Source organism: Nymphaea colorata, chromosome 3 (genome assembly GCF_008831285.2).
Source record: "Nymphaea colorata isolate Beijing-Zhang1983 chromosome 3, ASM883128v2, whole genome shotgun sequence".
NCBI classification, from domain to species: domain Eukaryota; kingdom Viridiplantae; phylum Streptophyta; class Magnoliopsida; order Nymphaeales; family Nymphaeaceae; genus Nymphaea; species Nymphaea colorata.
Genome location: NC_045140.1, coordinates 18,366,039 through 18,392,459, shown reverse-complemented (window position 1 = coordinate 18,392,459; position 26,421 = coordinate 18,366,039). Strand labels below are relative to the sequence as shown.

At 38.6% G+C, this 26,421-nt stretch overlaps 3 protein-coding genes and 2 non-coding genes across 8 annotated transcripts in view; 3 read left to right on the top strand and 2 right to left on the bottom strand.

Annotated features, from left to right (window-relative positions):
* Positions 1-26,421, top strand: part of LOC116251298 (uncharacterized protein At5g50100, chloroplastic) — a 39,589-nt gene that overhangs the window by 1,277 nt on the left and 11,891 nt on the right. The window contains exons 2-9 of one of the 4 annotated variants that reach the window (XR_004171649.2): positions 375-514; positions 1,808-1,915; positions 2,708-2,764; positions 3,304-3,369; positions 3,586-3,646; positions 4,219-4,265; positions 5,550-5,639; positions 5,726-5,996. Coding sequence is in view for 2 of the 4 variants with exons in the window: in XM_031625470.2 (XP_031481330.1) it covers positions 375-514; positions 1,808-1,915; positions 2,708-2,764; positions 3,304-3,369; positions 3,586-3,646; positions 4,219-4,265; positions 5,550-5,585 (515 nt within the window). In the remaining 2 variants the exon portion in view is untranslated. Of the gene's footprint in view, positions 1-374; positions 515-1,807; positions 1,916-2,707; positions 2,765-3,303; positions 3,370-3,585; positions 3,647-4,218; positions 4,266-5,549; positions 5,997-26,421 lie in introns of those variants that run through there. The other 3 variants (XM_031625470.2, XR_007572838.1, XM_031625469.2) reach the window with 3 other exon arrangements.
* LOC116249956 (UDP-glycosyltransferase 82A1-like) lies at positions 7,104-9,450 on the bottom strand. The gene is made up of 2 exons (XM_031623274.2): positions 8,913-9,450; positions 7,104-8,366 (listed from the first exon to the last, which is right to left on the bottom strand). The coding sequence occupies exons 1-2, from the start codon at positions 9,400-9,402 to the stop codon at positions 7,393-7,395; spliced, it is 1,464 nt and encodes a 487-aa protein (XP_031479134.1). The 5' UTR covers positions 9,403-9,450; the 3' UTR covers positions 7,104-7,392.
* Positions 16,672-16,757, top strand: LOC116251780 (small nucleolar RNA R38). The gene has a single exon (XR_004171836.1). It is a non-coding gene; the product is annotated as a small nucleolar RNA R38 (small nucleolar RNA).
* Positions 18,184-20,000, bottom strand: LOC116250359 (UPF0496 protein At2g18630-like). The gene has a single exon (XM_031623987.2). It carries the CDS (start codon positions 19,491-19,493, stop codon positions 18,726-18,728), a length of 768 nt encoding a protein of 255 aa, XP_031479847.2. The 5' UTR covers positions 19,494-20,000; the 3' UTR covers positions 18,184-18,725.
* LOC116251764 (U6 spliceosomal RNA) lies at positions 23,132-23,233 on the top strand. The gene has a single exon (XR_004171822.1). It is a non-coding gene; the product is annotated as a U6 spliceosomal RNA (small nuclear RNA).

Genomic DNA, 26,421 nt, shown 5'->3' with positions numbered 1-26,421 from the left:
ATATATACATCTGTATCTGTGTGTGTCTGTGTGTGTGTGTGTATCTAAGCTAATCGCTGCTTTTGTCAATCATATCATAAAAAATTGCTTTATTCACTGATTGACAGATAAGGTATCAGGTGCATTTGCTTTGATTCTTGAATTATCTGTCCTAACTTTACTTGTATCAGAATGGTACTTGTACAGTCATACCTTTATAACATGTGCCAAGTATAGGATTTCTTAAGTGCGTGTGAAAATTTAATTGTGTTTCAGCCAATTGCTGGTTCATTCATCGTGAAATTTGCTTTATTCCCTTAAACAGGGTGTCAGGTGTATTTGCTTTGGTTCTTGATCTATTTGGTACTATTTTCCTTGTATACCCTTTACAACAGGTGCCAAATATAAGATTTCTGCAGTGCATAGTGACACATCTTCTGCTCAGAAAGTGTTGGAGAAAGAGCAAGAGAAACCATCTGAGAAATGGAGAATCAAGATGCTCTATGATGGGGAATGCCCGTTATGCATGCGTGAGGTCAATTTTAGTGGATTTAATCTCAAGTTGAATCCTTTGAACTGTTTAACTATTCATCTGCTTTTGTTCAACATTTTTGGAACATCCATTTCTGCTGAATCTAACTGTATGTGTAAAGGCTTGTATCTCCAGACTTCAACGATGATACATTTTTATTAGCTATTGTATGTTTTCATGTATCTAGTATCTACTCTAGCAGATCTTTGCCCGTTCATATCCTCAGGATATCACCTTATACTTTGTCTAAGGTAGGCTCACAATGACGATGTAACTGCACAGAAACAAAGTCTCAGACACATTTTATCATTGCAGGCTCAAGTCCCAGAAAACTTGAGTGAACTTATTCTGACCAAACTAGTAATACTCATGCACATCATACAGCATAGAAACTCATTTAATGATCACACAAGTTCTGCTTGGTTAAGTTCTCTGGATCCATTGTGGAAGGTATCTAAGTTTCAAAAGAAGAATCATGAGGCGATTGCAGTTGAGCATCCTCATGTGTCAGCTTTAACTAAGATCTTTGACACACTTTTGGGTGGGAGATCCAAACGTTACAAGCTGGATAATATGGTTACAGCTGGTGGATAATGCAGTTCTAGCACCGACCATCAGTTGATTATATGCAAGTATTTTTTGTATGAAAAGATTAATTCTTTGTCACATTCACATATTCAAGAATCACTCACTTGGCGATCTCATGAATTTCCCCTCTTTTTTCTTTTTTTTTTGCAAATTTGATGTATCCTGTGGGTCTGCTTGTTTGTCAAAACAGACTGGTTTTGATCTATTGGCTTTATAAGAAGGTGAAACTTTTGAATTCATAATTTCATATTGAACAGCTTGTTTTGGAATTCTGCTGCAAGGCTTGTAAGACCTTGCAAGTAGCAATTGAATAACTATATAAAATAGCAAGGTCGTCTCATAGAGAAATACATCTATAGCATGTTGGCCAGCTCATGGTAATGCTTCCGAGCTTTCAACTTGAAAGGCTTGGCCTGAAAAGCACTGGGAGATTGGATGAAGGCTTAGTGCTTGCTATGATAGGAAACTCTGGCCTCCTCTGAAGCCTTTTCCTGGGCTAAAATAAAGCTGCAAAGTGAATTTGCCTTGTAGCTCATACTTTTGATTTTAGTTCTTGCCCCTGGCCTACAACAATTGCTTGCTTTCATTATCATGAGACGAAAGAGATCTGCTTAATATTTTAGAAGAGATCTGCTTAATATCATATTTTCATTCTATAACCTTTGACTTCAAGTTTGAGTTGTATGAATCAATTGTTTAAATAATCAGGTCAATATGCTGAAGGAGCAGAATGAGCGTTTTGGGACTATCAAGTTTGTGGACATTAGCTCAAGCAATTACTCCCCTGAAGAAAATGAAGGACTAGACTACAAGACTGTATGTAACTGTAGTCGAACTTCTCTCTGCTGCTTGATGCCATTTTATTCATCTGGTATTTTCAGCAGTAAAATATGAAAACAATAAATAGGAGAAATGAGTACCTTGAAACTTATTTAGTATCGTTTTCTAATAAGAAGCCTGAAAGTGGTAAATATTTGTTATTCCGTCCTAATGTTAGTTATCTAATGCTATAAGCTGCCCTAGCTCCATCTAGTTCCCCATGATTATAGTAAAGAGAACTTATTGTCTTGCATGAAACTAGGCAATCCTGTTTTACCTAGAAGCTGAGACTGGGATGTGCTGCTAAAGAATCACAGATGCAGCATTTGTTTATATGAATGATGCTTTGCCATAGGTGACAAATTGAAGTCAGTATTATAAAATTGTCACTAGATGATTCCGGAACTAGGTTGCGGCTATGGGTGCTTTAGACCTCTTTATTTTTTTCTTTTGCATTAGTTCTCTTTAATTTCTTTGGTCATAGTATATGGTTCGTGAGTTTGTGCAATTTGAGGCACTTTTGGACTCACAGTTTACCGTTCAATTTTGCTTGTTGGTCATGAATAAACAACTTAAGTTTTGTGTTCACTGCCAGGCCACTGTATATACCAATGAGCTATCTATTGGCCTTGAACACTGGCATCCATTTTAGCCGTTGTAACTAAATTGATTGATGTGAGATTCTGCATTAACCAGAAAATACAGTTAATGCTTTTATATTGGTATACCTTTCCATGCTTCTATATTTAATTTTAATGAGCAATTAAAATGGTTTCCTTTTGTCTGTAGGTCATGGGGAGAATTCATGCCATCTCATATGATGGAACTGTACTAACTGATGTTGCTGTATGTTGTCATCTTTACCTCTGGCCACTTTCTGCTTCTTTATGTCTTTGTAATGTTATTTATCTAGCTCATCAGCTGATTCTCACTAGTTTGTTCAACATTTCAAATATATAAAATAAATTAAATAATTATCATCTTAAAATTTCTTATGTTAAGCCATTATGACTAACACTGTATCTTGTCATTAATAGCTTGATCCTTGCATATGTGATCTACGTAAATGATTTTTCTACTAAAGGCAATTGTAGCAAGTGTGCTATTCCAGTTCATCAGAAATCAACACCCTGTAGTATTTGAAAATCCGATGTCTTATACTCCTGTTCTTACATCAAAAACACGTAATTCATATTTTTTATCTTTAGTAGACATACCACGTTTGAGTTCAGATTGAGTTTATAGAACTTGCACTATTATTTACACCTGGCCCATTGCCTTCATTAAAATATTCTTTTCATGCACACTCGCTGGCACAAAAAATAAAGCAATCCATGTAAATAAATTTAACACTGTCATCTTAATTAATTAACAATGTTATGCAGGCATTTAGAAGACTGTACGAGGAAGTTGGACTTGGATGGGTTTACGCCATCACAAAGTATGAACCGGTATGTCATTGCTGGTTTCTACATTACCAGATACTTGTAATGGTTTGTGGCTGTCAAGAGTTTCATTTGACTCTTGGACTAACTTGCTTTTGCTTGACATATATGTCATTGTACCAATGACACTTACCTTATGTAGAGCACAATTACTTTAGATGCATTAGTATCTTTTCTCAATGCGCCATGAGCGTGGTGCCTTTTTTTTTTCTTTTTTTGCAGATTGCAAGCATAGCAGATGCAATTTATGGTGTTTGGGCCAAATACCGTCTGCAAATTACAGGTAGAACATTCTCCCAACACCTTGTTTGTATATGTTTTGCCAATAATCTGAAAATAACGTTTCATTCCTTCAGCATTCTGTCCATACTACTGGGAAAATATTTTTAATGTTTGCAGGAGCTGTAATGTGAACTTCTACATCACTATAATCTACTTGTCTTAATTACATAATCTGTCAGTCATCTTTCTATTCTTCAACTGTTCTGCATACATCTTATTTTCCTCGTGTGATAAATGAAATTGCTCTGAATTTCATATGTTGGAGCCATTCCTTTACTGCAAACATAATTCATATCAATGGAAAACGTAACTAATAAGTTTACATAAGCCATGTTGTGCACACCACTTAACAAAATTATAACTTTGTCAAATGTTGGTTTAGAAAATTTACCAATAAGATCCATGAGGTAGACCTATAGTTGGTGCACCATGATTCATCTTTTAGACTTTTCTCATCACCACCAAATTTCTGTTAACACATTTCATGAGTTGCATTAAGCAAATGGGAAAAATGTTAGGCACTTGTTTTCTTGAATATTGAAGAATCCTGAAGATGTTTTTCTGTTGTTGAAGGTCGACCACCTCTGGAGAAGGTTTTGGAAGAAAGGAGGAAAAAGATGGTACGTGCCCAATATTGTGCTGGGTGTCTTCTCGGTAGTCCTTAGAAGGATGATTACGTGGTTTCAACGTAGTTCCTGTATCTTTGCTTTCTTTTAGGTTTGAGGTGCAAAACTGCAACCTTTTTATCTAGGTATCCGCTTTTCTTTTCGTCACAAATCCATCACTTTATTTATCTTGAGAAACACTATCTCTTTCCATATTCTTGTACCTCTTAAGTAATGTTGATATGCTCGTATACTGGTCAGCTGTTTTTTCATGTGTGTCCTGTTCCTGCTGTATTATATCCAATTATATACTAGTTATATTGAAGATTTTTTTGAAAAATTTGGCCTTGTTGCTCTACCCATAAAATAATGTGTTGTAGGCTGTTATAACAAGATCCTAACTTGCACTGAGTATAAAGTTGTAACCTGCAGAACATCTTATACTTTGATCCATGTACCTTTTTTGGTTCTGTACTGTATCATGTATCTCATTTAAGTTGTTGTGACAATTATGGAATACAAATGCCAGTATTTATGTGATGAAAAATTGCCATCATTGGTGGTGGTCGATATTAAAATATAAGTTCAAAATAGCGCCAATGAAGTTGTTGATATCTCAGGAATATGGCAGTCATATCTCATGTGTACCACAAACTCATGGACATTCACATGATATATATTTTATGTGTTGGATTAGGAGATGCTTGATTGTTTTCATAATGAAGTGACACAATAGGAGCTGCTTGAAATGCATTTTTTCTTGTCTGCTGATTCCTTTGTAATAAAAAGAGGTGGCTTACCCACCAGGAGGTTGGTTTCAGAGGTGACCCATTCTTCTTTGGCTTAAGCCTTCATACCAATTTGACTCTTAGGCTTGAGATTCACATCACACAAATATTTGCTGATAAGTTGAATAGAAGGAAGCCATAAGCCTCTTAGTTGCACTGGAATTGGAAAACTGAAGGATGGAACTTACCATGACCTCTTAAATAATCCTTGGCCACTTGTTTCGCAATCGGTTATGTCTAGGTTATATTATGATTACATTGATAATCTGTTCTCCACTTTTACTTTGGAAATGCTTCTTTGCTCCATGTTTTCTTAGCCAAAGATTAAGCATCAATGGTCGGCAAATGTTCAACTGAGGGTGTCCAGTTCAATCAAATTTGTAGACTATTTGCCCTTTCAAGAAGTATCCGTTCTAGCTTTGCTTCGGACCAATATGTTAGATGAAATATGGTGTTATTGACTTGTTCCGTTGCTATATTTGGAATTACCAACTGTGGACTCTGCTTTCAGGTGGATGCATGTGAAAATGACGCTTGTAGAATGTGAAGTTCTTTCGGGTGGCCAGTTGCTTATTGGACGACGCATGATTTGTATCATACGGTCAACAAATACTCATTATATTGTGCTGCAATGAATGTTATGTTAATAGCTACAGGAGGTAGTGACAAGTATTCTAAATTTTGCAGGAACAGTGTCTTGCGGGGACGGCTAAAGCATGCAGTATCCGTTTTCTTTTTTCTGTAACATGCATATATTACATCTTTTTCCTTGGCTCTTTTTTCCTTATCTGAGATGCTGTTCCTTGTAAAAGTAACGGATAAGATGTAAGCGATATTATTGACAATGTGTATTATATACACTTCGCATCAAAATGTATAGGAAATAGGATATGGTTTTGAGGATTTAGTTTTTTTGGCTGTATAGATTTCGATCAATACTAGTTTTGATTCTTTTGAATTCTGCATCCCTATAAGGACACCTGGTCAGCTCACTCATCCTTGGTCCTCCCTCCTTCCTTATGGATGTCGACCTAAATCAACAGGACCACCGATAGTAAAATGAACCTGGAATTTGACCGCTACCTGATAATGAAGGTCTGATTTGGCTTAAGGAATATCTGCCTCTGTACCTGAAGATCAAATCCTGACGCAGAACCTATCTTCGCCCATTGCTATCATCACTACCACTTGTCGTCGCTTTCCATCTCAGGAGCAGCAGATCTGAAATTTGATTTGAAAAAAGTTAAAATTTTCTTATCGTACACTTTCCTTGCATTTTTTTCCTTGAAAAAATCTCCACTCAAAAAAATCCTTTGCCATCAAACGACGCCTTAGCAGTGGAAAACAGAAAAACAGGGACGAAAGGACAGCCCAAAAGAAAGGAGTTGGATCAGCAGAACCAATACAGTTTGAAACGTCAAGCCCTCTACGTCACTCAATAATGGGTCTGAAGCATTTTAGCAATATCCCGGCTTAAGGGTGAGCAAGTGTGCACGGTGCTGATCCATTGAGCGATTGGAGATCACTGGCCTTATGAATTGGGACCAGTTTGATCGTCTTAATCCTTTATTTGATTACACTCTCCTAGAATTTTTTTTTTTCCAACCGCTTTTTGTCTTTAAAACCGGCCTCTATTTTTTCCTATGTGAGAATCTTCTAGTAGCTAGGTTTTTGACAATTTATGTGGGCCAAAAGAAATTCTCCTTTCTTTTAGCATTCGATGTAGGTTTGTTCTTTTATGCATCAATCTCTTAAATCTCCTTCAACTTAAAGGCTCAAGGGCGCGTTTGATCGAGTAATAAATGAATGCCTTGGACATAATTTTCCTTTACCTTTTCTGCTGCATCCGACTAGGTGCCACAAAAATTTTGGGAGAAACCCCTTTTTTGTCTGGTTTGCTCGTGTAAGATGGAGACAAAAGGTCTGCCTCATTTGTTTTATCTCCACCGTTCAGACTACTGTTAAAATGAGACTCCTAAGAAGAGGATTTTTTATTCATGTCCTTGTCGACTTAGCAGCAGTGCAATCTAAGAAAACAGTACTTGCAATCGAGATCACACGGCAACCTCTTAAACAAATTCATTTGGCAAGTAAGATTTATATATTATCATACAACCATACTGCTTTCCTTGTTGTACAGCACCTACTGCTTATTTAACTAATCACATTTCCGATTTTAACAGGTAGTGGAAAGGGCGAGAGGCCGTCTGTAACACGTTTTTTCCTTCTAGAGATAAGATAGAAGCAAACAAAATAAGACATTGTGATAACAACAGAGAAGCAAAGGACATATACGACATTCTGTGGAGATAGCAAATCCATTTGCCGACGCTTGTAAGGTGGGACAGCCGCTGTCAAGATTTGCCTTCCAAGGGTGGGCAAATAAGCGACCCAGATCTTGTCAGGGATTCTGCTTTTACATTATCCGGCTTAGTCCTATGCTTCTTCATGATAATATCCCTGAAAGACTTAAGGCTCTCCTCTGCCATCAACTCCCCTTCAATTCCCAGCACCCTTTCCCTCATTGCCTCCATATTCCTCTTCAGCTCTTCCTTCTGACAGATCATCTTCAACATCCCTTCCTTTATCTCATCCATCCCCTTGCCTTCCAATTTGGTTCCCACCCTCCAAACCTTCACAATAAACTCACAGTTGATTCCCTCGTCACCGGAAACCGGCCAACACAGAAGCGGCTGCCCGGCGATTATGGCCTCCAAGGTCGAATTCCAACCGCAGTGAGTAAGGAAGCAACCAACAGCGTCACTAGATAGGACCTCTCTCTGTGGCGCCCATTCCACCACCTTCCCCCTAGATCCAACCCTCTCAATGAACCCAGTAGGGAGCATGGCTTGCCATGGTGCTCTCAGTGACCATAGAAATGGCCAAGTCGTGGCTTCCAACGCCATGGCTAATTCGACCACATGGTGTTGGGGAGAGAGTTTAACCCAGCTTCCGAATGATACATACATCACAGAACCCCTGGCTTGCTTGGCCAGCCAGCTGGTGCAACTACCATCTTCCTCCCACATGCTGAGATTGTGATCAACCTTTCTCGTTAGAGGGCCTACATGAAACACATGTGGGTCTAGTGGAGAAGAAATTGGGTCAATATTTGGGCCTGCCTCCATGCCAAGTGCTCTATTTTCGGCTGCAAATGAGTTGATTAGGACACATTTTACGGCGCTTGACCTGTGCAAGACTTCCAACCAGAACTTGAACCTGACCAGACGGACAACAGGATCTGGACTGTACCATGGTAGATGCTCTGGCCGTAGCTTCGGAAGATCAGAAGGTAGGAAGCTCACCGTTCCTTCCACTAATGGAGCACCTGCAATAAATTAAAAGAGATCAGACAGACAAGATGGCGGAACAACCAACGACTTTCTTAACTTATTCTAATAACTATAAAATTTTACTTCACGTGATCGAGTAGAAGAACTCGCGTCTAGATTAGACAAGATGCTGCCTACTTTACCTTTTCTAACCGTTTTAACAAAGAAAGATGAAGGTGCAAATCCGTCCTAGAAGGAGTCGGGTGCATGAAGTGCCCGGAAATTAAGAAAGATCTTTCTGATGCTTTTGTGTTTGTGACAAGAAAACAAGCTCTAGGTATCAAACTCGAGCATTTTTCGAATTGAAGACCTTAGTCCTTTTGCCTTTTGTTGTTTTTTTGTTGTTCCTCTTATGGCTGAAGAAACTGCTCCCATCTGATGCAGAGAGGTTAATGGCTACAAAAAGCAAACCAGCCTGGCCTTTTATCAGCTGCTGGGCAACCAGCTATGCCAAACCCCTTGGTAATCTCAATTAAAGACTATATCAAGAAAGACTTAATTGGCATGTTGCCAAAAAAGATATCTAATGAATCTAAACATACCATCGACGGATGAAATTAGAGACTGTTGGATGAGATCTGGTATGGACTTGACGATACTGAATGTAGCATGCATGGCTGGCCAGAACCCGGCAACCGGAACTCGGCGCTGTTCGGCAACTCGGATCGCCCAAGATGCCAACAAATCAGTAATCACACAGACAATTCCTTCCTCTCCATGGCCAAAGCTCTCAAGGATCTTCTCGAGGTGTGGGGGCATGACATTCTCCATGGCGAACAAGATGCTCACAAAGTCGCAAGGTCGATCGCCGTGGATGCCGTCCGGAACGGAGAGAAAAATAACTCCACTGTCATGATCATCACGAGCGACGCCATTGTTGAATAATCTATCGTGCATGAATTGGGCATTGATGACGATCGGTTGGAAGCCAAGACTGTGTAAGGCTGACGCCAGTTGAACCATGGGAGAGACATGACCCTGCGCAGGATATGGCACCAAAACCACCTTCGGCCTTGAGCACTGGACTTCCATTGTTGGGAGTAGACGGAAACCCGCTTCAGAGCATCATATTTTCACACTCTTATAGAAAATATCATGCGCGTGCATGTGTCTCCATCTGCGTCAAGAAAGGTAACACTGTCCTATAGATTATTATTATAAGAGGAAATTGCAGCTAGCTTTCAAAAGTCTTGACTCAATCTCAAACATGCTCCTCATACGCCATTGAATTTTTTGATGCAGACCACGAATTGGTATCCAGCACGCTGGAGATTTTGGATCATGGAGACGGAAAGGGGAATTATTTTCACATGAGAAGGCAATTAATTAAACGTATTTGTGAAAAACTTATCAAAGTTTTGAAATTGACGGCTTACTTTAAAATGTTATTTAATACACAAATGACGGTCGGCACCGTCCTTTTATGTAGAAGACTACACTAAGATGGATCCAAACTGAATGTTTTTCGAAATCTTCTTTGATATTTAAACGAAATACATTGAATCCGTCGCTTTAACACTTATATAAGATTTGGGGCTTAAATTTTAATAGATACAGATGTTTTTGTGTTTGGGTGGTGCTGTATAATAGATCAAATAAAAAATTTCCATAACAAGCGCTTATGTTTAACTGATACTGATCAAGTTTTCGTGTCCTTTGGCCAGTTGGGACGTTGTGGTTAGTACCAAAGCCAATTTCGAACCCAGGTTTACATTTGGCCATAGATCTGATTAGGCGAATTGCTAATAGAGGTGGGGATATCAAATGATATAATTGCGAGTGGTATACACAGAGATGGAGGGAGAGAGAGACGGACGTTGATGAGATAAACTTTTTGTGTGATGTGATGTGCCACAAAAAATTGGGAAGGTACCAAAGGAAAACAAACAGAAGATGGAAAACTAACAAAAAGGAAAAAGAAAGATACAAAGAAGAAGAGAGAAAGAGCAAGTCGGCTGCAGGAAAAAGGCGAAAGACATGGAGAAAGGTGATCAGAATCACTAGAATCTACAGAAACTCGCATCGTGGCAGTAGGGGATAAAAGATCGATCGCCTACTCGACTTCGAAACGTGGTTCTCTTCCATGAAAATTCAATCACTTCTTTGTCATTTTCCTTTGTGTTATGGATAGCTAGAAGAGAAGATGAAGTTTTCGTGTTGCCAAAAATCAGAATCACTAGAAAGGTCGGTGAACCCGAGTGTGATCATAGACTTCACGTGTTGCCAAAAATAAACGACGACGTTTTCGTGTTCCACATGTTGGCAAGTAAGTCGGTGAATGTTCACGTGATTATCTCTTCACACAAAAACAAAAATGGCGTCACTATCACTTCATTTATTTCACCCGAGTGATTATTTGCTTCAAGCACAAGCTCCAGATCGACAGTCCTTTGATTCCATGGGACCGTATCAATACGTTCAATATTAATGTCTACCCACCATGCTGATCTGCAAACGCTGAGAATTGCACATGGGATGCTGATCTGCCGGTACATATATTGATGCAGTCAACTGTGAAACTCCAGGTCAACACTTCTCTCCAGCTTTCTCAATGGGTGGGAAATCGTGCGATAGTTTACTCCGTTTCCCATCATAAATTGATTTTCTTGGGATCCGTCTCCCAAAGATCGTGAGCTAATCTAACCTCTTGGCTGATTCTGGAGAAAACTTAGATCCTACAAATTTGCGTTTTAATGAATACTTGTATTTGTATGTCTTATCATTACTGTGTTGCCTCTACACTTTATTTTCACAAGCAACTGATAAAGCAAGAAACAAGTCATCAACCTTGAAGTAGCCACGTTTCTATTGATATCCATGGACTGCCCTAGCAATTAGTCTTCAGTTAAGCCCGCAAAATGAGGTTCATTTGCCTGACCTATCCTATGCTTCTTTTCCACAAAAGCTGCTTTCAAAGTTTCAATCAGACCCTTTTTATCAAACACCAATTTTCCAGTTACAGGGCTCTAGTCTCCTTGCTCCAAAACGAAAAATTTAAATGCCTAGGGGTGAATGCCAATCAGGGCAACTTATTAAGGAAATTTGTTCAATATAGATTCATGCAATCCAGTCATCCTTTTCCAACTTTTCTTCAAAAATCCATTTCCAAACTCTTAGTTTATTATTTTTAACTTTCACAATTTACAATTTTGTCATTAAACGATATATATGCATTTGTATGTAAGATGCATATTTAAATTTCTTTCAAATAGATGTAGGTTTCCCATGTTATCATCGTGCTCATGGATCATCACTCTAGACTGAGAAGGAAGAGTGTTTCAGCTTAAGCTTGGCTGAGATATGAAGCTTCCATTCTTCCCTCCATTTTCTTAAGATACCAAGTCCAGTTTTGGTGTATCGGAATGACACACCCTCATTATACTTCAACTTGCATATCGGTGCTTGTTTTCCTTTTTACAACATAAACAGTTGACACCTTAAGAGCTTCAAATGAGCTGCCTACTAATCCATGCCTCATCTATTGTAAGCCTTGGTCGACATTGGTCTGGCCAATCTTAATAGAGGCATGAATGCAAAACAGCCAAACCTTATACAACTATCTTTGGATCTAGCGAAAAAGTGCGTACACTGTTTCGCAGGTATATATGTTCCAAATTTTGTAGCAAAATAGGTGATCTGACAAAAAAAAAAAAGACCACAAATTAAGCTGCAGGATTGCAATGTAGCATGTTCTGTCTGAAATAAGATTCGCCAGCTGAAAAAGAAAATCGGGAGGATATAGATCAATTAAGTCTATGAATAAGTGGGGTCTGTATGTGTACGGAGGGGTTTAAAAAAGCTAGGTCAGTTGATATCTATCTTAATTGGGAAACCCTTGGGGAATATTGCTTGTTTAGAAGCGAAAATGTTAACCAAGATAACACCAATAAGTTCAGTAAAAGTACTTTGATTGCTCATAGAGTGAAACGCATCTGTAGGATCGTCTCTGTGAAGGTCCATTATAGAGTTCTTGAAAGACACTGCTATGTTTCGGTAGGATCATCATTTGATGTGGTGAAAAAAGTGAAGGGAGTTTAATCTCAACTGCCCATAATTAATGTTGGTTGCTAACAATGGCTTTACACAACTATTCTTTTGTATTATACATCTGTGCAGTCACTCAAGTTGTTTTATTAATTCCAAGACACATGCTTGTCGTACGTTTTCTTTCAACTACTCGATCATCGATTTGATAGGGGTCACTGGGAACCAAAGGAGTCGGACACTTCAATCGTAGCCAATTCTTGACTGCTTGTTCCATTTCTCATTTTGTTGTCGGCAATTGGGTTTTGTCTTTGGCTTCATGATCTGCATGGAATCATCTGTCAATAGGCGCTTTGTTTCTCTTGTTAGCATTCTGATCTTTCTCTTCCCAGCTCTTTGTACTAAGCAAATCTTAATTTGTGGCTGCCGAAATATGCCAGCAAAGGCTTTATTTAATGTCATCTTTGAACCCTGCGAAAGTTGAAACACATGAGTCACGATAGGTGCAGTCACATGATTGATGGATCTGATTGGCATTCTATTATAGTATATATAGCAGCTTCATTTTTCTCATTGTTCGGAACTATTCTGTTAAAAAGTGAAAACTATAAAGAAAATTGAATCATGTACGATAGTATCAGGATTTATGACAATATTTTGATGCTTTTCTGCGTGTGTGTATGGCATGAATGCTAATTTCTAATAGTTTAAAGGATTAATATGGTCTGATCTGGGTGCTTATCATGTTGCTAATGCGACCATACCGTCTTTCCATGTCACTAAATGTGTGAAATGATGAAGATGATCTCTGTTAATTGGTTTCTTTTTTCTGAAATTTCATTGAAGAGTTCACTCTATCACTATATTGCTTCCAAGCATGAGTTTTCCGCTTTTGAATCCGCATATCATTGGAAGCTTTGGTTTTTTGAGCATTTCAAGCTTTAGTTCATTTCGCACATTGTCTATTCTTGTTATACTGTTAGGTTTGGAACCCCATGATGTGGAGGATCCATGTCCAAGCCAAAAAAGAAAAAGGAAAGCACAAAAAACCAATGCTTCCAAAGATATGCAGATTCAAAAGTTGGTGGACTAAATCTAAAAATTTTTGAAAGAAGGGCTGAAAGAGAAAGCAACCTGACTTTTTGTGCCGGTTGGGCTTTTGGGCATTCTTCTTTTTTTTCTCTTCTTCTTCTTTGTGGGTTGTTTTATGAGAGTGAAAGGAAAAAAACTAGTTTTGCACTGGTGACTCCGTCACTGTTGTAGGTGTAGAAGCATTTTTTTTCAACGCTCCTGAAATTATCAGATGTAAAAATCTCTTATAGTGGAAACTATGGACTCTGTATATTATAGCTGGATGTCTACTGTCTTGAGCTTCAAACAGTGACCTTTGTCTTCCGTATCTTGCTGCATATTTCCATGATCATCCTGTAAATATGTAATGCGCGCGTCAGAAACAGCAAAGAATGGTGCACTAAGTACATATATATTCACGGCTTCCTGTTTATATATACAAATGATGCAATGGTGCTTGTGCCAAAAAATAATCAACATTTCCGGCTAATCCTGCTGGAGTGACACTGATACATGAACCTTAACTATTTGTGTCGCTTTAATTATTTTAGAAACCTCTACCTGCACCTAACATGTAAGCTTCCTCGTGGCGATCATGACTCGATTATTCTATGGCTGAATAATCAATAGTTGAATATGATCTTAGCTGCAGGTCAGTAGATCCATGCAACATTTAAAATGGAAAAAAGGAAAAAGCTGCTGCGGCATTTTTTTTTTTTCACTTTGTTATTTCTACGGCATTTCACTATATATTAGGCGTCAAATTACTTTCCAGATCTATATATAATAAAGAACATCAATAAAATAAAGGATTCGTACATATATCCAGGGATTTGCATAATAAAAAAGTACACTTACTATTTTATTATTTTTAGAAAAAACTAACAAGCTAAAGTTTGTCAAGGTTATTTAAAAAGATCTATGATTATCTTTTTGGTCAAGTAGGCTGCTGAACTAGTGAAAGAGGTACCATTAATCTGTCGTTTCACAAAACTCTTGTTTCTAAATGAGCGAAGATCTTATGCTAAATTTGCAGTAACATTTCAGGCAACTATATAAAATATCAAATTGTGATCTTATAAATTTCAACCAAGTGAAATTCTTAAATGATCCTTAGTACATAATTTTCTGACGCTAATACCTCGGTCCAAAACAACTTTTCATAGCTTAATGTTGCCAATACTTAATAAATAATTGTCAATCGTTTCGAAGAATAAAAAATGAAAGCGCACACACACGACCTTAAAACCTCAAAAAACCTTACTACCTAACAACTACTAACATGTATAATAACCGATCAAGAAATAAGTGCACCGACGCTGTGAATCGATTCATTGTCCCCTGGATCAACTCAGTGAAACTAATCTTAGATTATGATTCAAGTCAATTTATAGATAACCGGGTTCGGGTTGAGCTTGAAGTAGAGTTGACAACGGTGTATATTCTAATCAGATGTATTCTTAACTATATCTGCTTTCTCAGATATTCACATATTTGGATTCAAATTTATATTCAAATACAAATAAAAAAATCATATCTGAATCCAAAATCTGATTTCACAATTCGAATTTGATTTGAATCATATTTCTACATTCATATCCAAATCTGATTTAAATTTTGAATCAATTTTGACCGATTTCCAAAATGTAAGAACATTAGGCATATGATATACCTTTAAAAATAAATATGATCTGAATCTGATCGGATATTTGGGTATATTTGAATCTAAATTCGATCGGATGTTATTTCTTAAATCTAAATCTGATCCAAATTTGGTAACCGGACATTAACATTTTCTCATATTCAATTTTTTGAAAGGCATCCAATATCAGGAGATGAGCAATGAATTTTCACGAGAGAAGTTGAATTATAGTTTCAAAATTTTGGCAGGACTCCAAACAATTTTTTTTAATTTTATATAAAGTAAATGTTCTTTTTAATTTACACATAAATTTTTTAAAAAAAATATTGAGGGGAGCCGGTCTCTGCCGGCCCCTTTCCCTTTTGGCTCTGCCACTATCCAATGGTCGACATTACATGGTGTCGTCAAGATCCAAACCGGATTGTTCCAACAATTCCAACCTTGCATATCCCATGATCCCTGTCCGAACCAACCTACCATTATCCAAATCTGAATTTTAATCAAATAGATTCATACGGGAAAAGCTAAGTATCGATCCACAACTCATTGGATCAAATTTGAATCGGTGCATTTGGATATGTATAAGATACTGGATTTGAACTTGAACACGGGCACGTAAATCCAAATTAGGGTTTCAGTACCGCCATTTATCATTCGAGGAAGGGTGGGATCGATCGCCGGACAACCTTTCCCTTCTCATTCTTCTCCCTCTGCCTTGTCAAAGCCTTTGGGCCGAAGAAGGCCCTCATCTTCCTTCCTACTTCTTTCTTCACGTCAGCAGTCTAAACCGTGAAGCTGCCGAAGACCCTTAAAGCATGTAGTGGCATACCGGTGGAGCTTCCGGTGGCGGTTCAGAGTCAGGAGAAAGCATCTTGGAGTTGCTCCCATCAATGCTGCGTCTCATGAGGTCACAAACCCTGTAGGGCAGTCAAATGCTGGTGGTAGATGCTGGATTTTGATTGTCATTTTTGTTTTGTTTTGTTTTTGTTTTTTTTTTTCCCAAGAATCCAGCTGCCGTCGACTGACCGACGGCAACATCCGGCAACTGCCCTTTCCCTAATCTAACCTTAGCTTATTTATTTTCCTTTCTTGGCCTCGTCTCCCAGTATCTCTCTCTCCCTCTTTTTATCTGTCGCCCTCTCTGTCTGTGTGTAAGGTGCACGCCCGCCTCACCTCATCTCCATTCTTGGTGTTTTACGGACCCGCCATCTGCTTATCATTTTTCTCTTTTGTTAGTTTGATGGGAGGCAGATGATTATATCTTCGAATCATAGAATATACGCGACGAACGTTGGGTATAATATAATATGTTCGATCTAATAGGAAGATCTGATGTCTCTATCCTCTCCAATTTCCTTTTCCTTCCCTTTCGAGTGAAACCTGATATTGATTTTTAGATTTTACAAGTCGTTTTGCCTATTTCTGACAATTAGGAAGTGGGGCTTGATTTGCTTTCCAAGGTCCGGTTTTGGGAAGCGGATTCATGGGCTTTTCTCCCTTCATGTGATTAAAATTATTTTTTGTTGTTTTATTTGTTTCTCTCAGGTTCACATACTTTTCTGATAAGTTTGTTTTCTTTTGTTTCGTGAGAACACTGCAAATCGGAGTGTGAATGATGAGTGTACAAAAGAGAAACAGTTATCCCTGTCTGAGCTATATGCTTGCTGATCTTTTTCTCTCTGACACTCTTGTATTGTTGATTCTCACTTGCATTGTTTGTAGATCTTTCTCATTGTTTCGGCATGGTGAAAGACCTGAAGAAGTGTTTTTGTTAACCACCAATTTGCTTATTTCCTAGGACTCAGTAAGAAACGAAGAAAAGTTGATGCTGGTAGCCCAATGTCGTCTTTCTTTCTGGTTTACAAGATTATCTGTATCCATGTTTTTGGGTGCCTTCTAAATAATAGAGCCAAGAACGCAGTTGTTGGTGACTCTTGTTGCTTAAATTATTTTTTAGAGCACCGCAGATCCTTCTTTTGGAAACAATAAGGGCTTGGGTCACGTTGGAGGGGCTCTTAGGATATTGCCAGTGTTTCCTCAGAATTTTGTGGGAGAAATTTTAGTGTTTGAGTTTTAATTATGCGCACATGAGTGAGAACTAAGTTCTCATTATCTAAGTCTGTCTAGGTAAAGTTCCTCAAGAAATCAGTTTCAGGTATCAGGATCCTTCCCTTGCCCAGTCTTCTTGGTTCTCCCACCTTTTCTCCCTCTCTTTTGGCTGATGACATTTGAAAGTTTTGAAAATTTCGAGTATATATTTGAGGGCAACTTAGGGATTATGGCATTCCACCGGTGGAATGTCATAATCAACTGGCGATAAATGGTCAGTTGATTATACTATCGTAGCTCAAATGCCGTAATAAACAATTTGCTTTTTATACTTTTGTAAGCTTCGGTTCCTTTACTAATTAGTAGGATTGTCTGAGGCCTCCTGCTGTCTTTGCGGTGGCACTTCAGCTGTAATACTAATTACCCTTCTCTCTTTTCAACATACCATCTTGGCGACTGCCTACCCTACACTGCTTAGGGCCACAATGCGCCCACTGTCAAAATCAGTTGTATATGTCAATTTGGGATAGAAAGGGGGTGGAGGAGGGGTTTGCGCTTGCCTCTTTGTGCCCATAAAGTCAAGTCGCCCCAAGTAACTTTTAGTTTTCCATGGTTTTGTGAATTTTCAATTATTTTAAAGCAGGCTTCGAGTTTTTAAAACATTAACGAAATTGGAAAATATGGTCGCTGCATTAGCATATCTCAAAAATATAAAGACACCCTTCAAGAAAAATCTTAGACCCATCAAATGCGTAATAAAATACTGAAGAGCACTACTACCCATTAAACTAAATTATGTGGGTCCTAGTTGCCCCACATAGCAACAGGAATAGAAATAGCAAGAAGAATCACTTCCAAGTTAACAGGTTAGTCTCACCATCCAGTGAGTGATTTCACTCTCCACAAGAATTCACTCGAATAGGAACTCCCAACGATTTTGGCGTAAAAACATCACGGAAATTTAATGTTTAGAATAGCGGTTATAAAAACCAAGGAAGAATTAAAACCATCGTTTTTAAAGCCCTTTGGCAAGTACAATCTACACATATAAGTTAGATTCATGAAATTTTGTAACCCTTAGATCAATCCAATCTGCATGTCTAGTTTCCATAATGTCCTTTCAAATTCTTAGACACGCAGGCAAGACAGGCACACACGAGAGAGCAATTTTGCAGTTGTTATTCATATGCCGCTGACTAATTAAGCAAGTAAGACTAGATTGCGTTATTTGGATGATTGCCACCCATTTTTTGCGTGATGTATTTTTTAACACTACTGGGGAAACCCAAGTTTGACAAACCCGAAAGTGAGTTTCTTACAAAATTTAGAAAAAGCTCTTCTTTGATTCAAACACTCGGACATCTTCTCAAGAAATGTGTCTTTCTTCTGCTCCAAACGAACTACTTGCCGATGGGTAAATGCTCGAGCACGATCTTTGTGCCTCTGGGGCTCTGTAATTTTTCTCGCAAGAACTTGTTCCTTGCCCTGCAAATCACACGGTTGCATTTTTCCACCTGCTCATTCAATTCGGCCATTGTCTTCAACACAGCTTCGACTGCTCTCTCCCTATTGCATATCGTTAAAAGTTTGATGTCCTCCAGTTCTCGAATCAAAACCATTCTCTTCTCCCCCGCGGCCACCCCTCAGTTTCCTCGGCTATGTCCCAAAAACCTTCAACCCAGTTGACGAAAGGACCCCAGCTCAATAAGCTTATGACCGCCGTGGGGAGCATTGCCAGAACTGGGGGTGCATGCAGGGATGCTGCCAAGATGGAAAAGATCACGACACCAGCGTACACAGTCCAGAACATGATCGTGATTACTCTTCGAGGCGTTGGGTTCTTCAAACTCCTCGGTCTAGTTGGCATTTCCTCATCCCTCGCCAACTGCAGCTTGTGGAGCATCTGAACGTGCTTTCGGATCAGCCCGGGAAGGGAGAGAAAGAAGCAGCCCACGTCGCCCTCGGCGCATGTGACTGCTTCCCTCACCTTCTGATCCACATGCCAGCTGCCACGGAACGCCGTCAATTTGTTCATGGTGCAAGAGAGATGTACCTCCAAACTACATAAAGAATCCAGTGTCGTCTTGCAAAGCTCGAAGTAGCTGTTGACCATTGGGAGGATTTGGGCATTGCTACCTATGTCTTGCTTGTAGGTCAATATCTCCCCAGCAGCTAAGTTAATCTCGTTTATGATATCAAAGGAAGGAATGAGGGTGCTGCTATTACCTTCTTCCCCTCCAGGAGAGTAGAAGCCCTGCACCATGCTCGTCGTCCTCTGCTGAAACTTCTCGTCGTTGGTCGACAACGTTGGGTCCTCCCGGCACGCTTGCTGGTAATGGCGCATGGATTTCTTGTAGAAGCTGCGGCCATTAGCCATGGTTTGCGTTTGCTGGAAGGCTTACCACAGGCAGACAATTCTTTGTTATTGGTTTCGGAAGGCTTACCACAGGCAGACGGTGGTGTGTTACTGGTTTTGGAAGGCTTACCACAAGCAAACGGTGGTGTGTTACTGGTTTCAGAAGGCTTACCACAAGCAAACGGTGGTGTGTTACTGGTTTCGAAAGGCTTACCACAGGCAGACGGTGGTGTGTTACTGGTTTCGAAAGGCTTACCAGCAGACGGTGGTGTGGTTTCAGAAGGCTTACCACAGGCAGACGGTCAGAAGAGTTACCGGTTTCAGAAGGCTTACCAGAGGCAGACGGTCAGAAGAGTTACCACAGGTAGATGGTGGTGTGGATCCGTAGGATGATGGCCAAACGAAGCGGAAAAGCGGTGTGAGGATGAACGGAGCCCTTGGACGACGCGATCTCCTGTCTCTGGTAAATGTAGAGATTCCGAACACAGTTACGGCCGTTTCCTTCAGTGAACACAGAAAGCAAGGGAGAAACCAAAAATGGCATTCGATCAAGTCCGTACTTGATGGCGGGAAACTCAACTGAAAAATAAGTCCAGGGATTGCAGTATGCTCATCTTATATAGGAGGAAGAAGAGAGGAGGAGGAAGGAGAGAGGGCGGATCTGTTTTTTTTTCGCGTGTGAAAGCAAGTCGGATTCCGAAGTTCAATTAAAAACTCTAAACCAAGTTCTAATTCGGAAGATACAATGCGATAATAAAATAAATACAATTACAAACTTGGAATTAATTATGGTAAACTCGATCCAGCTGGATTTGATCGGAGCAGAGTCAGAATATTGACTACATGAGTTCAGACCCGATCCCGCAACACATTGGTTTGCTAAAGTCTGCCTTCTCTTAAACTGAAACCTGAAACGTTCTTAAAAAAATTATATGGGGATGTTTGTTGTTTGGATGAAAAAATAGGATTTTTTAGTGTTACGGTGTCATTAAATTTAGATTCCAGAAAAACCCAGTTTTGACAAACCTTTATCGTTCCAAAAAATACATTGAAATTACAGATTACAAAAAAGAAAGAGTTTCAATATTAGAAAGCGCACAGGTCGTGTAACCCTGACAAAGAAGATATCTGGCTTTTGGGAGTTCCTATTCGACTGAATTGTTGTATCTAAGGAGATGTTCCAAAATGAAACAGTCAGGTCGTGTCCCGTTACGTTTTAGCCAGGGCTGCATTCTCCAAGTATTAAACTAACTGTGAACTCACTTTTGTCGCAAGTGGTTCTAGAAGTGAAATTATTTTCGGATGCAGGCGTGCTGGGAGTTAGTTTCCCCTTCTTTTATTCATCAGAAAATGAGAACTGTAATAGAAAATTAATGGCAAGAAGAATCACTTCCAAATTAACAGGTTAGTCTAACCATCCGGTAAGTGATTCCACTCTCTACAACAATTCAGTCGAATAGGAACTCCCAAAAGCCATATATCTTCTTTGTCAGGGTTACATGACCTGTGCGCTTTCTAATATCGAAACTCTTTCCTTTTTGTAATCTGTAATTTCGATGTATTTTTTGGAACGATAAAGGTTTGTCAAAAACTGGGTTTTTCTGAAATCTAAATTTAATGACACCGAAACACTAAAAAATCCTAATTTTTCATGCAAACAACAAACATCCCCATATAATTTTTTTAAGAACGTTTCAGGTTTCAGTTTAAGAGAAGGCAGACTTTAGCAAACCAATGTGTCGGGGGATCGGGTCTGAACTCATGTAGTCAATATTCTGACTCTGCTCCGATCAAATCCAACTGGATTGAGTTTACCGTAATTAATTTCAAGTTTGTAATTGTATTTATTTTATTATCGCATTGTATCTTCCGAATTAGAAATTGGTTTAGAGTTTTTAATTGAACTTCGGAATCCGACTTGCTTTCACAAATGAAAAAAAAACAGATCCGCCCTCTCTCCTTCCTCCTATATAAGATGAGCAGACTGTAATCCCTGGACTTATTTTTCAGTTGAGTTTTCCGCCATCAAGTACGGACTTGATCGAATGCCATTTTCTGTTTCTCCCTTGCTTTCTGTGTTCACTGAAGGAAACAGCCGTAACTCTGTTCGGAATCTCTACATTTACCAGAGACAGGAGATCGCGTCCTCCAAGGGCTCCGTTCATCCTCACACCACTGATAGCGCCGGTTCGCCAGATGGAATCAGCAGTTGTATATGCCATGGACCAGACTAATCCCAAAACACTTCCCCAGGTCTGCTAGGAACTTTTGCGGAGTTGTCAATGAAGCGATTGAGCACCTCTTCGTTCGGGATAATGCAATCATCTTCGTTTCCAAACCACTTATAGCGCCGGTTCGCTATACAGTCATAAACTGCACCCCTCCGAGGAGCTAGGATTACTAGCAAGAGGCTTAACACCGAGTAAGGCCATGGCAAGTACGAAAGAACCTTGAGTGCAGCTGCAACAAGAAATAAAAACTTCACCACCACAGAGGAAAGCTTCCAGATCAACAACAGGAAGAAACAAGGACCTTCTCCATTAAAGATGGGAAACTCAAGTAGAAGGGAAAAAAACTCGGTTTAATCCTCTGCTGCATAGAGTAACTTCAATGCAATAGTGGTTCATAACACAATCTATGTGTCTTCAAGAAGGGGTTGAATGATGAAAACCAAACAAAAAACAGCAACTAAAGTATGAAGGAAAGGAGCGGAGACCTGAGCCTTCATGAGCAAGAGTGTCGAAGCAGGATAAAGAAGGAAATAAGCCAAAGATTTTTTTGCAAATATGCAGGTGCATAAATATTATCTGTAGACAAACATATTCCGTATGTTGGAATAAAGTATCTTGACTCCACAAAAGAGTTGTTGGGACTCTGGATCAGCCGAGGAATCTCTATGCACATAGCTATATGCTAGTGACAATATAGCATGGATGACTATCGTGTAATATATTTCACTGGAACATCAATCTAGACGATTGAATAGGCAGGATGTCGTGACACGATACAGTTCTAAAATAATTCCACGTTCCAATCAATCAAACCCATTAGTGACTGATTTTTCTATCATGGTATCCTCAAATTTCAAAATTCCTTATTCCTTAACCACCAGTGGAGGAAGTAGAACTTGAACGTGAATCAAAAGAGCCAGCCTTCCTCAGTTGGACTCCCACCGCCAGTTAATGCTATGCATAAGGGCATGCACTTTGTTTAGTGAGAAATCATCTCACTTGCATATAAAATCTCGTTTATCTTCTTTCTTTTTCGTTTTTAATCCTCTATTTGTGCAAAATCTTTGTTTAGCAAGAAGTTCGAGTGAGAAGCACATCATTAAATCTCTAATTGAGGGGCAAAAGAAATTTGTCCCGAATTATGAAGGTACTTGATAAAAAGAACGATGAATTTTTTGAACACACATTCTCATAATACGTGTTTTAAGAGCGTTCACTACTTTCTTGTTTCAGGAAATATAATGTGATTGGCACTTAATTATTGAATCTAAGAATGACATCTATAATTATATTGTATTTTCTCGAAATAAAAAAATATAGGCATTATTGGGTTATTGGATTGTGTATTTACGAATACATGTGTTATACGAAAGCAATTTGCTTTTCATCAGACGTCTTCTTTGTATATCTTAAGATTTTAGTGAAAAGGTCCTGCGAGAGGCATCCAATAACATTGGAATGATACAGATAAGATCAGCATGGCCCTGTATAAGAATGGCACGCACCGATCGAGAAAGGTTCTGGTTAAAAAAATATACATAAATTTATAAAGTAAATGGCAAACATATATCTTACTTTCTTCTGTTCACGCAAGTGCTGTTGTGAATTATTTTATGAACTTAAATTTTTGTTTCAAATGTTAAATATATAGTTCGTTAATTAATAATTAAAAATTAGGTTTTCTTTATAAATTTCTCAAAAATAAGTGTATCTTCGTATTGGTCAAATAACAATACTGGAGGGAAAAGGCGGGTCTAAAATTACCTTTCTGAAAATAACGAGCAACTCCATTGGAGTTTGTTTTATCTTACTGAAAAATGTTGCAGAAAGGAAGAAGAAATCATGTTCCGTCTTTCTTATGGTTTTTAGGACAAATTGGAGAACGTTGAACCTTCATCGCCTTTCCTAGCACGACCAATTTCTTTCCTTGTAGTCTTCTGTCTCCCTTCTCCAGTTGGTTTTTCTCGTCTCTTTTTCCATGGGCATAGTATAACAGCTAACAGCTTAGCTTGGTCAGTTTAATTTTCATAGTTGTTATTTCTTTGAACTGCAAACAATAAATGTGCAGTACTTAGTTAATGGGTGTTTTGCTATTTACCCACATTTCAAAACAACCTTAGAGGCACAAGAAAAATGGGAAGGGCTCCGACCTCTTATGAGATCTCCTTCCTACCAAGATAGAGTTCTCTCTTTTTTATTAGATAAAACAAAGCCATTTTATTACTTTTTTATTAAAAAAATTGTGAAACATCAGTGCGCTTTTTAAAATTATAAATAAAATGCAGGTCCAAAAGAAAAGAAAAATCCCTGACGTACCATTGCAGCACGCAATTGTGGGTCCGAGTTCTAAATCCCTGTCCATTCGACAATTCAATATTCATGCTCAAAGCATCCGCGTTCGACTTGCGCACCAAGAAACAGAGAGATTGCCGCCATGTCTTCCTGCAAGGGGTTGATTTCTCTGCCGGAGACCGAACCTCAGGTCGTCAAGCCCGTCACCATTTTCTACGATGAACTTCGGTCAACAGAGAATCGATTGGGTTTTTCTTGTTTTATTTATGATATTGTTTTCCTTTTCTTTGGATGATGTTCGTCGTAATTGTTTTCTTTGTTTTCTTCAATCTCGAAGAAGATTGAAGATGGATTCACACGCGACGGGCTGGGAATCGTTGTCATCATTGGTGTACGCGTTAATGTGGACTTGCTTTTGTGTGCTTGGAAAACCATCCTAAACTGATCGATTTTGGAATTTCGTTCAGTCACGCTCTACTTGAGAACCAATTTATTTGAGAAATAATGTAGCTTTGCATTGCTTCTCCCGCATAAGGGACAAAAAACTATAAGCAAGTACTTAGAAGTTGAAAGTTTATATATAAGCTGTAAAAAACTTTAGGGTATGAATTATACCCGAGTTTAATACGAAACTTGCAGTTTCCTTCTGCAGGTGGGCATCCGCTTACGTAAGCACATTTTTGGTTAACCTATAAGCAAGCACTTAAAAGTCGATAGCTTTAAGCAGTAGAGGACTTTAGGCTATTAATCATACCTGAGTTTTAGTAGGAATTTGCAATTGCCTTATGCAAGTGGACATATACATAAAAATCATGCTTGGATGATCCATGTGGAGAACCAGCCTTTACTAGCATTTATGTTATTGTTCGCACTAATTGGTACTTGTGCTGTATCTGCTTGATGCTGTAAAAGATATGGTCTGTTATTGGGTATAATTTTCTCTTCTCTACCTCTGAAGGTTTCTCAACTTGATGTACTACAAAGAAACTTGTTACGTTTTCAGTTAGGTATGCAGTTCCTCCTTAGCTAGACCTGAATAATGGGCCATTGTGGAGTACTATGTTGAAAAAATATAAAAGAAGCAAAGTAAACAAGCAAATGCAATGAAAATATTATTTTCATTAAACATGCATGGTTTTACACCATGGAAGGCCATCATGAGCCTTAGTTTCACAATGCAAAGAAAGAGCTTAAATAGGCGACATTGGCATCCATTTGATGATAAGTATGGAAACTAAATCTGATTTTGTAGAAAGATTTTCTTTCCCTTTATCATTTAATTTTGATTTATCTTGTTGAGATTCTTTCCTTGAATCTCTTTAAAAGTGGTTGTCTTTCAACCTTATCATTAACATCCTCCTTCAAACTGGACGATGGATCCGAAAGTTCAAGTTTTCTGCAGAACTTTGTAAAAGCTGATCATTCCAGGCGGTGATTCGGCAGGCCCAAATTTGTTTCATGAAGTTTTGCTTTAAAAGGATCAAGTCCTTGCTTTGATGAAGAAGGCAGTGATCTCTTTAGTCGTCTGTAAGCCATCTTTGGACTTCGATCTTCTTCTTCTTCTTCTTCTTCTTCTTCTTCTTTGATACCATGTTGAAAATAAAAGAAGCAAAGTAAACAAGCAAATGCAATGAAAATATTATTTTTATTAAATATGCATGGTTTTTCATCATGGAAGGCCATCATGAGCCTTAATTACACAATGCAAAAAAAAGGCTTAAATAAGCGACATTGGCATCCATTTGACAATAAACATGAAAAATAAATCTGATTTTGTAGAAAGATTTTCTTTCCCTTTATCATTTAATTTTGATTTATTATTGGGATTCTTTCCTTTCCTTGAATCTCTTTAGAATTGGTTGTCTTTCAACCTTATGGTTAACATACTAGCCTTTGATTATTCCTACTGTTTTTGTATTAGCATCTTTACCAGGAAGCTTGAAGACCCTGATAGTCGGTAAATTTTTTAGTAATACTTTCGGTTTTTGGTTTCTTGGACCATCGCAGACATTGTCATTCTTCAGAACATAAATGATTCAGACCTAATTCAGATCCAGTGTTCATCAGATCTGACTCGATCAGATCTCCCTAAATCCCATTCAGATACGGACTTAGACTTGACCTGGATTTTTAAACCAAATCTGGATCCCACAGTTAAGATCTGACTTTTACATGCAATAGGGTAAGGTCCTTGTTGGATCTTGGAGTTGGATAAAATTGCATATGAATCTGCTTGTGCATATTAGTTTTTGTCAAATCCATCTATCTAGATCCTAATTCGAGTTGGTAAGTGGATAACTCCGACCCTTGAATAACTAGATGATTAGTAAGTTCATGCTGGGACCTTCTCTGTTGTTAGCCACATCTATGTGGTTAAAGCTAAACCAGCAAGTCAACATGTAGGCAGGATTAGTTGACCTCCAAGG

Coding starts and splice junctions, on each gene's coding strand:
- LOC116249956 (XM_031623274.2), bottom strand. CDS start 9,402: ATGGAAGTCCAGTGCTCAAGGCCGAAGGTGGTTTTGGTGCCATATCCT. Junction 8,367..8,912: donor TCTAATTTCATCCGTCGATG/GTATGTTTAGAT, acceptor AATTTATTGCAG/GTGCTCCATTAGTGGAAGGA.
- LOC116250359 (XM_031623987.2), bottom strand. CDS start 19,493: ATGGCTAATGGCCGCAGCTTCTACAAGAAATCCATGCGCCATTACCAG.